Genomic DNA, 13,885 nt, shown 5'->3' with positions numbered 1-13,885 from the left:
CAATTGACCCCCTCCTCTTCGTTCCCACCCCTCCCCAGGCCTTCACCCCATTATTAACTGTGTTATGGGTTATGCATATATGCACATAACTTCTTTGGTTAATCTCTTCCCACCCTCCACCCCCTTCCCTCTTTCCTCTGAAATATGATTGTCTGTTGCATGCATCAGTGTCTCTGGATCTATTTAGTTCGTCAGATTCTTTTGTTCATTAGCTTCTTGTTAAAGAAGACCCTTCAACTTTTCCTGTAGTGCTGGTCTGGTGGTGATGAACTCCTTTAGCTTTTCCTTGTCTGAGAAGCTCTTTATCTGACCCTCAGTTCTAAATGATAGCTTTGCTGGGTAGAGCAATCTTGGTTGTAGTTCCATGTTTTTCATCACTTTGAATATTTCTTGCCACTCCCTTCTGGCCTGCAAAGTTTCTGTTGAATCAGCTGACAGTCATATGGGTGCTCCCTTGTAGGTACTAACTGCTTTTCTCTTGCTGCTTTTAAGATTCTCTCTTTGTCTTTAACCTTTGGCATTTTAATTATGATGTGTCTCTCTGTGGGCCTCTTTGGGTTCCTCTTGTTTGGGACCCTCTGTGCTTCCTGGACTTGTAAGTCTGTTTCTTTCCCCAGGTAGGGGAAGTTTTCTGTCATTATTTTTTCAAATAGGTTTTCAATTTCTTGGTCTCTTTCTTCCCCTTCTGGCTTCCCAATAATACAAATGTTGGGCCTCTTGAACTTGTCCCAGAGGCTCCTTATACTATTTTCATATTTCTGGCTTCTTTTTTCTTTTTGCTCTTCTGGTTGGGTGTTTTTTGTTTCCTCATGTTCCAAATTGCTGATTTGATTCTCAGCATCCTCTACTCTACTGTTGATTCCATGTAAGTTATTCTTCATTTCCTGTAGCCTTCATTTCACATTGGTACTTTATTATGTTATCGATTTTCTCAGTTATTTCCCTAGTAGTATGCTTAAACATCCTTATAAACAAAATTCTGAACTCTGTATGTTTTAGCTTGCTTGGATCTGTTTCATTTAGTTCCTCTTCTAGAGATTTCTTCTGTTCTTTCCTTTGTGACATGTTTCTTTGCCTCCACATTTTGGCTGCTTCCAGGTGTTTGTTTCTATGTATTAGGTAGAGCTGCTATGTCTCTTGGAATTTGTAGGTGGCTTTGTGTAGTAGGTGTCCTGTAGGGTCCAGTGGCTCAGCCTCCCCAGTCACCTGAGCTGGGCCTTCTAGGTGCTCCCCTGCGTGGGCTGTGTGCACTGTCCTGTTGTAGTTGAGCCTTGGTTGCTGTTGGCATCACTGGGAGGAACTGACCCCCAGGCCAATCAGCTGTGAGGACCAGCTGCAGCTACAGCCGAAGAGCTGCTGTGCTGGAGACACCCCAATGGGGCAGGATTTACTTCAGTGGAGCTTTGGCTCACCAAGTGCGCCCCTTGAGTGTGTCACTAGTGGATGTGATAGGGTTTAATCCAGTGTGGTCCAGTCTGACCACCAAGTGCACTGTCTCTGGGGCCTCCCGGGAGGTGCAAAGTCAGTCTGTGCCAGTGCCTTGCCCTGGGCCACCCAGCATGAGCTACTCAGCAAACCGTAGTTGGCTGCTACTTGTGCTGGGTTTGGCGTTGTCCAGGAGGCCAAGCTATGAGCCAGTGCTGGCTGTCGCTAGTGCCAGGCCTGGGGCCACTTATCAAGCCGTATGGGGCAGCTGCTGCTTGTTTGAGAGATTTTAGGAAAGTCCTAAGCCTGAGGCTCCAGAGGCCACTTGCACAGAAAAGCCCCTGGAAATGGCCTGGATAAGCTGCAGGTGGGGAGGGGCGGGGCCTCCAGGAATCACGGGGCGGGGCCAACGGTGTGAGTCAGGTGCTGGCGATTCAAACATGGCGCCTGCCTGCTGGCTGTGTGCGGGGCGGACTCGCCACAGGAGCCATGGCCTCCGCCAGCCCTTCTGCCCGGGAGGAAGCCGCCCCTCCACCTCTTGCCCGGATCTCAGGCAGGTTAGTTCCTCCCCGAGTGTCCCGGGTCCTTTCAGGCCGCTGCCCGGCGCTGGGCTCAGAGGGAGCGTCCGAGTGAGTCTGTGCCGGGCCCTTTAGAGGAGCTGCTGGGGCCTCCCGCAGCCTCTGCGACCCTCAGGGATAGTTCCCCTGGTTTCGCAGCCCGGAGTTATGGGGACATCTCTTCCCTGCCCTGGAGCCCTGGGCTGGGGGCCTCTGTGGGGCTGGGAGCCCTCCCTCCTCCGGGAAACCTCCACTGCTGAGATTCCCTCCCGGGTTTAACCCGCGGCACCGGGGGTGGGCCCGTGGCCGCGTCTCTGGGATTCAGCCCCGACCCGCCCGCGTCTGCGCCCCTCCTCCTGGTCTCGGTGCTGCTTCAGTTCCCTGGTTGCAGGGCTTCTGTGCAGCCAGATTTCAGGAGGCTCTGAGTGACGGTGGTTCTGTATCTTAGTTGTGATTTCGATGTGGTTGCGGGAGGCGGGCGCAGCGGTGACCTGCGCCGCCATCTTGTCCCTCCCTTCCTTACTCTTGCTTCTGCTTCTCACCTGGCTGTGTTGCCTCGACTCCCCCAGGCGCGATGGGGCGTCCCTGCCTCGCTCCTGAAGTTAGCAGCGAGAGGGCTGCCAGCATGATTTTGCCCACTGGGCCATGGTAGCTCTTTGTCGTTTAAGTATGTCTTTATTCTCTGCCTACGTCATTTATAAAATCATAAACTGGTGTCCATCTGAGATCGTTTTACTTCCTTTTTCCTTGGACCTCTTGATGTGAGGCGCATGCATGAAGTCTCACCTTTGACGTTATGGGCTAACTGCCCCCCGGTCATACCCTGTAGGCACTGAACATGGCAGCTGAAGTCATTTGATGCATTTACCCATAACAATCTTAATAATGGCGACTTTATTATCTTGTCGTACATTAGCAATCTAAGAGTGACACGTCAGTTAGCTCTCTCTAATTTTCATTTGGGTTCTGATGAATTGACCTTTAGCTGTCCGGATTTTCTTTGTTTCCTGTGTGTTTATGGGGTGGGGGATGGGACTTGGCATTATTGGAAATGTGTCTGGGCTTTTGCGTGTTTGTTCTGTTGTTTTTTTGTAGTCTGGATTAAGTCTGCTACTCAACTCCTGTGCACACCATTTCACAACGTGATGTACTGTCCCTATGGGTCCATTTCAGAATGATTTGTGTCCATGTTTAATAACTAAAGCACGTATGTGGGCGGAAAAACTCTGGGCATAAATCTGAGCTTAAGTTCTTTTTTGACCCTCTGACCCTGCTGTGACTTGGCTAGACTGTAATAAATAGCCGAAATGTTACTCGAGCCAACAATTTTTTCATTTTAGAATCTCGGTGTATGAAGCCTGAGTAAATACTTGAAATAAATGAGACATGCTAAGTGTGGTTGATTTGCTATTACAGCATTAGTAAGAACGCGTAGTTATGGCAGAGTACTCTTCCCAGTTGTACATTGGTCAGTGTCCTACTTTTTGCTTGTTTGTTTTTAGTTAATGTTTCTGTTGTATCATCAACTACAATAAGGAAAGGTCCCCAGCACAGTGCCTGGTATATAATAGAGACTCAATACAGATTTGGTGAGACAAGTTTAAATATAATATTTAAAAGAGTTTTCATTTCATAATTGCAGAACAGGATTCACTGTAACAACATGTTGGGCCTAGAATTTATTAGTTTATCCTGCATGTTGGACACATAGCTAGTGGAAATTAAGGCATTTATTCTTTCACCCACTATTTCAGAGTTGATTTTTGATCATCAATAGAGTGAAAATACAAGGGTCAATCCTTGCAGTATAGTATCTTGCAATCTAACCTGGGATATGGCCAGGTATATAAGCATTAACTGTAATTATGATGGGTTTAGTATAGTGTAGTGGGGGGTATTGGCGAGGGTTTAATATTTTCTGCACAGCAGAAGAATTTAGGATAGCTTCCAAGAGGAGATGAACTTTGATCTGGATTTTAAATAACTGGTAAAAAATGGGGGTAGACATATGGGGAGATGAGAAAGAGTTGTCAAGAATTTCCAGTCAGACCCTCTGGATTTTGACCTTGTTTGCTGGGACACAGCTGAACACACCAAGAAGGTCAGAATCATTGGTAAATATGGGACCCGTTATGGTGCCTCCCTCAGGAAAATGGTGAAGAAAATTGAAATTAGCCAGCATGCCAAGTACACTTGCTCCTTCTTTGGCAAAACCAAGATGAAGAGACGAGCTGTGTGGTCTGGCACTGGGGCTCCTGCGTGACAACAGTAGCCGGTGGTGCCTGAGCCAACAGCCCCACATCCACCGTCCCAGTGGAGTGGGCCATCAGAAGACTGAAGGGACTGAAGGACCAGCAGAAGCTCCACAGTTTGACACATTGCTAGCCTATGATGAAGGGGCTAATTTACGTAGCAAAGTTACTTTGGTTTGTTAATTTTATTAATTAGACATTCTCTGATTTACATTGCATTAATTTTGCTTTCTCAAAAAAGATTGGAAATAAAATATAAAAAGAATTTCCAGGCAGAGCAAATATCAGGTAAGCTTGGTATATTCCAAAACCTCCAAATACCCTGGTGTAGCAAGAATATAGTGTAAGAGGTTGGGGAAATAGGCACAAGATTGAAGTGTGGTAAGGGGTATGGCTGAAGGTATTATTTAGAGAAGTAAAAGGTCATGTAAAGAAATTTAAACTGTATTTTGTTGACAAGAAAGTCATGGCAATTTATTTATTAAATATATCTTAATTGATTTCAGAGAGAGGAAGGGAGAGGGAGAGAGAAACGTCAATGATGAGAGAGTCATCATTGATCGGCTCCCTCCTGCACCACCCGCACTGGGGATTGAGCCCACAACCTGGTCATGTGCCCTCACCTGGAATCGAACCTCGATCTCCTGGATCCTAGGTCGATGCTCAACCGCTGAGCCTTGCCAGCCATGCTATCATGGCAGTTTTAAAACACAATTGGATCAGTATTTCAGAAAGATAACTTTGATGGCAGGTCATACAATGGATACGAATGAAGAGTAGCTTCAGGTAGAGATGTTTAAAGCAACCCTTATTTTCAGTAACCCCGACAGAAATACCTGAATGGAGGCTGGGGCAATAGGATTGTGAGGTTGGTATGTAATTCCGAGGTGAAATTTTTAGATGGGCTGCTAAAGGTGATCAGAAAAAAGGTATCATAGGTCACTCCTAGGTTGCAGACTTGCAAGACCTGGCCAGTAGGGATAGATTTGTGGCCATATTTGATTTATCTTGAAAACAGGAGGAGAGGATATGTTGAGTTTGAGAGCCCTGTGGCACATTCAGGCAGAGGTGTCCACTGGGCCACTGGAACTTCCCATTGTGTGTTTAAGAGTTGAACTTGGCTTAGATTTATGAAGAACAGAAGAATAGAGGAGAGGAGAAAGAGAAAACTTGGAAAAGATATAAAACTACATAATAAAAGTAAATAAAAGCCCTTAAATATACTACCAGGAGATAGTCAACATTTTGATGTATATACTATCAATCATACTTATACAAGCATGCACACACATGCAATACATTCACACATATATGTACACTAATGTGATAAAACTGTGTTTGGTATCTACTTTTAAATTTAATATTATTCAACAATATCATGGTAATGATGTTATATGACTGCCCTATGCTTTATTTAATCAGAAACCTATTGTTGGAATTTTATGTTGTTTCCCCTTTTCATTATTGGAAATTATTCTGGGATATGCATCCTTTTGATCATTTTCATGTGTCTCCATGGTTGTTTCCTTAAGATAACCTCAGATGTAGAATTTAAGCTCTAACTGTAAAATTTTTAAGGCTTTGGTCACTTGGTCATGCTGTGCTCCCAAATATAACCAGTCTAGGTGGCATTCCCAACAGAAGCATCTGTCTCACTAGATAGTTCACAATTAAAAAAAAATTTTTTAAACCTTTGGTCATTTAAGAAGTGAAAAAATAGTATTACTATTCTTTAACTTACATTATTTTGGTTATTAGTGAAGTTAAATGATTTTCACATTTTCTGACAAAAATGGAATTTTTTTTGGCCTTCATTTTGTTTGGTCAAAACACCTACATTTCTGTTATTTTTCATTCTTTTCTCATAGTGATAGGTAGTAGTTCTTTACATTTTAAGGATCTTAATACTTCATTTGATACATACGAGTGAAAATACTTAGAATGACTGATTTATTCCTCTCTAGTTGGAAAATAATTTCATATTTGAGCATAATCTACATTGGTGCTTTGAGATAAATAATCTGTCATATTAGTGAGGTATCTTTTTCTATTTTTTATTCATTAAAAAAAGCAGAAATTATTTTTATTCAATTCCTTTTTAGCATCTTGGATTATTATTTTCTTTTACTTGGGACAGTTACTGTGTTGTATTACAGCAAAAGATTTACTCATTTTAATTTATTTTTGCACTTGAGAAATTAGCCTTATTGAGTACAGAAGAAGATTCTTTGAATATTCTTTGAATTCAGTTTGGTTCAGTATTTATTTAGAATTGTGCTTCTGTTTATAAGTGAGATTAGGCAGCAGCTTTCTACAGAAAAATTTGTACTAAGTTTTATCAGTTTGAATTTCTGACATTTTATCTTACAACTAGCCATGTGGGTTTCTAAGTCTTTCATTGTATTTCAGATTTACTTGCATTATTTTCCTATCAAATCTCTCTCCTCCTACACATCTCTGTTTCTATCTTAGTCTGTGCTCTTTCTGTGGCTTTTATTTTATTTTTTGATTGTTAAAATTACTTTTTTTTTATTTATTTAATTTCTTCTGTCACCATTTATCCCCCCTATGCCCTCTTCCACTCTATCCACCCCCCTCCAGCCCTGCAGTCACCACACTGGCTTTTAGATTCTGCTTCCATGAGGCTGTGACTTTTCTAAATCCTAGTTATGCAAGCACCATTCAATTGTGCTGCTTATTTCTGTATTAAATTATGTATCCTTCTAAATATTCAAGTTGACTTTGCAGTTCTTGAGTTTACACAATATTTTCACAGGCCTGCTCTAGTCTTGTGTTTTTTCCTCCTGGCATGGGGGCATATCTATCTTGACCTGCACTGTCCAGTATTGTAGCCTCTGGCCAGATGTGGCTATTTAAATTTAAATGAATTATAATTAAATAACGTTATAAATTCAGTTCCACAGTTGCAAAAGCCTCATTTTAAGTGTCCAGTAGCCACGTGTGACTGGTGGCTACTGAACAGAGCAGGTAATATGTCAATCATCACAGAAAATTCTATTGGGCAGTGCTGATCCTAACCCTCTGTTTTCAAACAGAAGACAGTGCATAGCTTATTTTCAACCCTTTTCAGTGACCACGTGGGTAGGTTACCAGTTTGTTTTAATAATAATAATAGCAGATTTTATAGCCATGTATTCCAACACTCATTTTACTCAGTTTATTGATCGATGCAAACACTGGGAATAGAAATACCTCTTCATTCATGGGTGAGGAAATAACTTTCCACCTGGCTTCTTGGAAAATTTTCTGCTAGAATAATCGAAAGTAAGATAAAGTTCAAAAATTCACTGTGAGAAACAGCCCTACATCCTAGGAAGGTTTGTCATGTGCACTTATGTAAATAAAACTCTGAAATGGAGATGAGATATGAGGAGATAAAGGAGTGAAAGGAACAACTGGCTGAAGAGCGAAAGGAGTACAGAGAACTGTGTACAATGAAGAAATACTGTAATGTCAGCATAAGAAACGTCCAAACCTATGTAGAATTTTTATGAGTTTGAGCCAAAAATGACGACAAATGCCAGGAATGAAAATCTCAATGGATTGAGAAAGTGCTCCTGCGAATGACAGTTTTGCAGCTTATTTTATACATTAGAATCAAGGAGGAGACGTAAGGAGGAGACGTAAGCAGGGTTACATGAAATGCTTTGGTGGTAGATTAAGGAGGTGGGAGAAAATGAAGAGGAGAATCTCTAAAATTAGATAAAAAGACAAAACAGACAAATAGTTCTTTTATGTTGGTAGGTCTAGGATAGTTAATTCACATTTACAGCACAGAGAGATGGTGTGTGGGCAACAAGAGAGCAGTGAGGGGTCGGGGCCACGTGCCCTGGTGCTGGCAGTTGTACCTTTACTCTGCCATTTCCAAGTATGCTCATCTTAGATACAACATAGACAGGCTCACTTAAGATAAAGATTGGCCTTTGTCAGGGATGCTACAGGGCTAAGATATCACTACCCTCCATGACCTGCTTTCAGTTAGGATTTCCTACGTTCAGACCATCCTATGTGGTTCAGACCATTGCTCTCTGAGTTTCTAGGGCCTGCCATCTGGCCTCCCCTGAGTGTGTTGGGTTCAGTATGTGGCCCCTGTTTCATCCACAGTGGCAAGGAAAATAAATGCAATGCCAGGATGAATTCTTCATTAGAAGTAGGAGGGAAGAGAGCCAGCAATACATGAAACCCAACAGTGATCTGGAAGAAAAACCTGAGGTATTTCCACCAAATCCAGAAGGCAGTAGGATGAGATAAAAAAGAAAAAAAGAATTCATGAAGCCCAGGAAGTGAAGAACCAACAGAGGCATCCATAACTTCTTTTCCAGAAACACTGTTCAAAAATATTAAACAGTAAGCATTCCTTAAACTGGAGACTATTTGACTATTCAAATTAAAAATATTAACTAAATAACAGAGGAAGCTTGGTGAAATTTTAGAATTTGAAGGATGAGACAAGTATTATATGTAGCTGTTGGGTCGTATTTGTAGTTAATGTTTCCTAACAGGAAAAAAAAATGTGGAAAACAATTTGGAATGCTGACATAATTTACTAGTTCTCTGCTCTCTGGAGGAAAATGGCTCTGATATACTCATAATAGGTAACAGTTCATGGAGTCAAGTTTTTTAAAAGAGGACCTATGAAGTTCCCTATCTTGAGTTACTATCACTCAAAGTTGGCTGCAGCGGTTTATCACAGCTGAGGTTGGGCTGCGGTTGGACTGATATCCACATGTATTTAATTAATGGAGCCCAAGGGCAAATATTGCCACTCAGTCAGATTTGTTGTGACCTCTCTTTTTCTTTCAAGACCATTTCTCAAAATAGTTCTATTTCGGGGCGGGGGCGGCGTGTTGCAGTCTTGTGTAATGGTGATGGATCTCGGGTGTTAGAACGATGTTACACAATCCTGCATTTTTACCATTCTAATGACTATTGCTGGACAAGGGGAGCTTACTTCCATGCCAGATATTTATACAAGCTAATCAGAGGCTTGATACAATACAGATGGTGATAACCTTTTACACACGAAGTTCATGTTGAGTTTTCCTTTGGCAGCAAAGGGTTTGCCTCGTTTGATATCTTGGACCCAAAAATTCTATTTCTTAAATGCCGTAAGGGGATAGCAGATGGTGTAAACTATGTCAGGAGCACTAAAAAGGGAATCACGTGCTAGGCCTCTGCCGCATTCCACAGAAATTACCACAGACCTATTTACTTCTTAGATCTGTGGGGTGGAAAATGTTTTTTGGAATTATGTTTTTATTCAAGTACGATGAAGCACAGAGATTGGGGAGGGGGGCAAATGATTTTCAGTAAACTCTCCACTCCTCCTCTAAAGTGCATTCCAAACCCAGATCTTGTGTAATTCTTTGCTTCGACTACTAGTCCTGCTATTCTTCTTATTATTTTAAGCTTAATATATTGTCTTGCCAACAGATATAATGGTTCCTGTAAATATTCACCCATTCCCCCCAAGAAGAGAAGGAAAATTGCCTCACAGCTTAAAGTGTTGTTTATGTAAGGAGCAGTACAGCAAGAAATTTCCGGTAAATCCTAACTTGGGTGTGAGGAATGTCATTGACAAGGAACCAAGATTAATATCACAAGATGGGACAATAAAGGCACAAAAAGGAAACATTTTTGTACAAAACTACAAAATACAGCGCCTGTGTACTCAGGCAGACACACACACATATTCCACACATTGCTACTGCTTGCTCAAGACCAACAACTCCGGTAGCTCTCTGCAGTGTATCCTAGAGCTTAGCCGAGCCACTCATTCGTGAATCAATTCACTGAATAAATATTGACGAGCACACACTCTGGGCAAGGCACTGTCAAGAGTATCATCCTGAAAAAAAGCAATTTACTTTCTCTCCTCCCCACCATCATTCTCACTTTTTTAGCGTCTTGTTTACAGTTTATGGCCATGGCCTTGCGGGAGGGAAGGATAATCACAATGAGCAGAAGCTTTGGGGAGTGTCCTGGAAGTTGGGTCTGATTTCAGAGTGAGCGACTCAGGGAGAAAGAGTTTATCCCTTAGACAAGAGCGGGGATGTCGTAAACACAACTTGCCGCATCTCTGAGTGCAGGAACTAGGAGGTACCCTTTGAACACGGACATGCAGCTTTAGAGATGAGTAAAATAATATCTAGCTTCCTGCATCCGTAACAGATTGTTGGGTTCTTCCCCAGGGGTGGTACTGAATGAAAACGCTGTGTGTGTGTGTGTTTCAGTCCGTTTCAATTGCTAGGGCTTTTTGCCTGGGGTGTGTACTAACTGAAAGAAAAAAGTACACATATATATATATAGTATATATATATATATATACACACATATATGCACTATATATATTATATAGAGAGAGAATATATAAGTATTTATGCATATATCCCTATACATGAACATATATATTATACTTTATACAATTCAATCCATTCCAATTATTATTTTTATTAATACTCAAATTACCCTTTATTTGACCAGAAGGAGCATCTTCAGCTGGTATGTGATCCCTTATAGTAGTAGGTGTTCAAGGAGTAGGGTGGAGTACTTAAATATCTCTTCTCAAACGGCTGGCTTTCTGAATGTTCCCCAGAGTCATTTTTTAGTTTAGTTTAATTGTCTTTAAATTCAGGTTTAGTGGCTTTATCTTTAGCTCACAAACACTAAAAAATTGGTAAGAGTTATCCAATTAGAGTCAATACCTCATGATCATATACTTATGAAGAATGCTTTCTATAAACATGAATTTTATAATCTAAGAGAATCTGGATCTTATAGCAGAGTCTGCCCCTCTAGTGAACTGAGACAAAGTTATTTTTTTAAATCATATCATCTCCTTGTAACTTTAACAAAACATATCATTGTCACTCTTCCTAACTACTTTCTGAAGGCAGTGTTTCTTGAATTACTGCCTAATGAATACTGAATGCCTTCTAAAAACTTGCCAGGAAACATACTCCGGCACTTCTTTTCCTTTCTTATCCAATTACAATGAAAAGCAACAACAGGCCATTTAGTTACGATGCCAGACTCACTGCGGGATTCTTGTGCTTTCCAGTTTGATGTTACAAAGCATCAGTGGCAATAAATAGATGCCTTTTCCAAAAGGTTTTCTTTCTTTCTTCTACCTATAGAGAAGGAATAGCATGTAACGTTTATAGAGCATAATTCGCTTGTCCTAAAATAATAAAGCCCAGGTGTCAGATTGAGTACATCAGCATTTTCTCATGAAGATAGGACACCACCACCAACAGCTGATTTTGCGCTAATACTGGGTGGTCCCAGTAAGAAAGATGAAGTATTGAGTCAAGCCTACACTGTTGGAGAAGCGGTGGAAAGACAAATATAAAAGGCAGGTTGGCCATTATTAATTCTGGAAAAGACATATTCCCTTACATTTTCCTCTGGTTAGGCTTTCACTGTGTGATTGTGAGGTGGAGGGAGACAGACAGACAGACGGACAGGTATGCTTAAAAGTAGATACATGGGACTCAGATTTGGTTCATGTTTTGAGCGCCTGAAAAGAAAGTTAAAAAGTTTAACAATAGTGATAATAAACATTTACTCCATAAACATTTGCTATTATTCATTAGTAGGGTCCATGGCAGCACTACTGATGATGATACGTTTTCTTTATTTTTATTTAGTTTTTTTAAACAAATGTATTCTTTATTTAAAATGTGTTTTTATTGATTTCAGAGAGAGAGGAAGGGAGAGGGAGAGAAAAGGAGGAACATCGATGTGAGAGAGAAACACCGGACCGTTACTTCCCACACACACTCCACCCTGGGCTCATGCCCTGACAAGGAATTGAACCGGTGACCTTTCGGTGCACAGGATGATGCTCAGCCAACTGAACCACACTGGCTGGGGCTGCTGATACATTTTAAATGTTTCTAAGGTTTATTGTGGTTCTGTGAGACCCTTATAGGCTTTAGTCAGTGCCTCTTTCTCTCAAGGATCATTGTTCCTTTCCCCACTCTCGTGAAATGCTAATGATTGATCACAAACACTATTTTGCATAAGAAGGAATGCACTTAGTAGGTCAGTGCTCTACATACTCATGCTACCTTTCTGTTTCATTACAGCAAATTCTTCGTCATTCTAGAGAAAACTCTACAAAAGTTATATTTCTCATCACTGACGGATATTCCAATGGGGGAGATCCTAGGCCAGTTGCAGCACTGCTGCGGGATTTTGGAGTGGAGATCTTCACTTTTGGTATATGGCAAGGAAACATCCGAGAACTGAATGACATGGCTTCCCCCCCAAAGGAGGAGCACTGCTACCTGCTCCACAGTTTTGAAGAATTTGAGGCTTTAGCTCGCCGGGCATTGCATGAAGGTAATGGAAACCTAGTGGCATAAGATGGTGCATTTAAATGGAGTTTCCTTCTCTCTAACTGCTTGAAATGCACTGGAGGGTAATATCAAACCCTGTGAAGTCTTTGTTGAGCGTGATGCCCAGGTGTCCTTGGTGTATTATGAGACGTGTTGAAGTTCATACATAGAGATAACATTCTGACCTCACAACAGCAGTATTTGTTTTGTTTTTTAACAGCCGTAATATATTTTCACTAAAATATCCATATGCTCCCACCAGGAACCGTGAGAATCAATGGAGTGCATTTAGGTGTGTGTCGGGGCCACACACAGAGTGGAAAGCCTTGACTTAGATCCCATTTACAGTTACCCAGAGAGGTGAAGTAAACATTCGAAGATATGCATAGTGAATCTCACCAGAATGTTTCCAGAAATACACATGAAGATATAGGAACAGCAAATGCTTAACACATACTTCTTGACCTGACAGTCTGAAGATACATAAGCTGTGTAAAAGCTGAAGAGCATTACCCCAATGGGGAATAAAATCAGTAATTGCACTCACTCGAATTCTGTATATACACTTATAAAGATGTTTAGTTGTACTGTTTAAGTTAGATGAACTTCCAGGCAAAATAGAGGCTGTGTGTTTGTGAGTCACAAGAGAACATGTAGATTGGGAGGAGATGACAGATCTTGCCTTAGACCAAAGCCATGTAGTAAATTAGGCTCGATCCTGGCAGGTATCCATGTGAAAGATTCACTTTGTTGGAGAAAATCATGGCAACATGAGGTTTCAAACAATTATTGATGCTCATAATAAGCAGATCAGCCCTGCTGTAGTTCCAAGGGAAGAGTCCAGGGCAAAATCTCAGGCCAACTATGGATACAGCAAAAACTCCCACTTAGTCTTCCACTAGTTGGTCAGATCAAAGGCAATGAGCCTTCTTTCCCCAGCCTCTATGTTCTCTGAAGTTGCTTTCCAATTGGATGGATCCACTCTTGGTCTCAAGACTGTCCATGTTTCTGTCCACTTTAAATAGACATAGGTTACAGAATAATAGCTTTCCCCATATGTAACTGGCTCACTTATCTCTTTCCTAGACCTGAATGCCAGTGCACTGGTCTTGAGAGCTAGATTTTTCTTGTTCCCTGTGTTGCTCTTCTGCCAAATAAGCTTGTAGCAGAAGCCAGTGTCTTAGCTAAGTGCCCATGTTGCAGAGCTTTTACCCACATCCCAGCCTACTGGGTGCCGCTTTAATAGGGTGCCTGGTTGTATTGGTCTCTTTTCCTTGGAGCTGGAGTA

General features: G+C 41.5%; 1 protein-coding gene and 1 pseudogene across 1 annotated transcript in view; both read left to right on the top strand.

The window, feature by feature from the left end:
* Positions 1-13,885, top strand: part of SVEP1 (sushi, von Willebrand factor type A, EGF and pentraxin domain containing 1) — a 127,103-nt gene that overhangs the window by 14,954 nt on the left and 98,264 nt on the right. Inside the window, exon 2 of the mRNA XM_016213672.2 lies at positions 12,346-12,601. Coding sequence (XP_016069158.2) covers positions 12,346-12,601 — 256 coding nt within the window. The remainder of the gene's footprint in view (positions 1-12,345; positions 12,602-13,885) is intronic.
* LOC107537613 (large ribosomal subunit protein eL43 pseudogene) lies at positions 3,420-4,482 on the top strand (annotated as a pseudogene).

This window comes from Miniopterus natalensis, chromosome 12, assembly GCF_054644295.1.
Source record: "Miniopterus natalensis isolate mMinNat1 chromosome 12, mMinNat1.hap1, whole genome shotgun sequence".
In the NCBI taxonomy this organism is placed as follows: Eukaryota; Metazoa; Chordata; class Mammalia; order Chiroptera; family Miniopteridae; genus Miniopterus; species Miniopterus natalensis.
The sequence above is the reverse complement of the archived record's forward strand: the minus strand, read 5'-3'. Positions and strand labels throughout refer to the sequence as shown.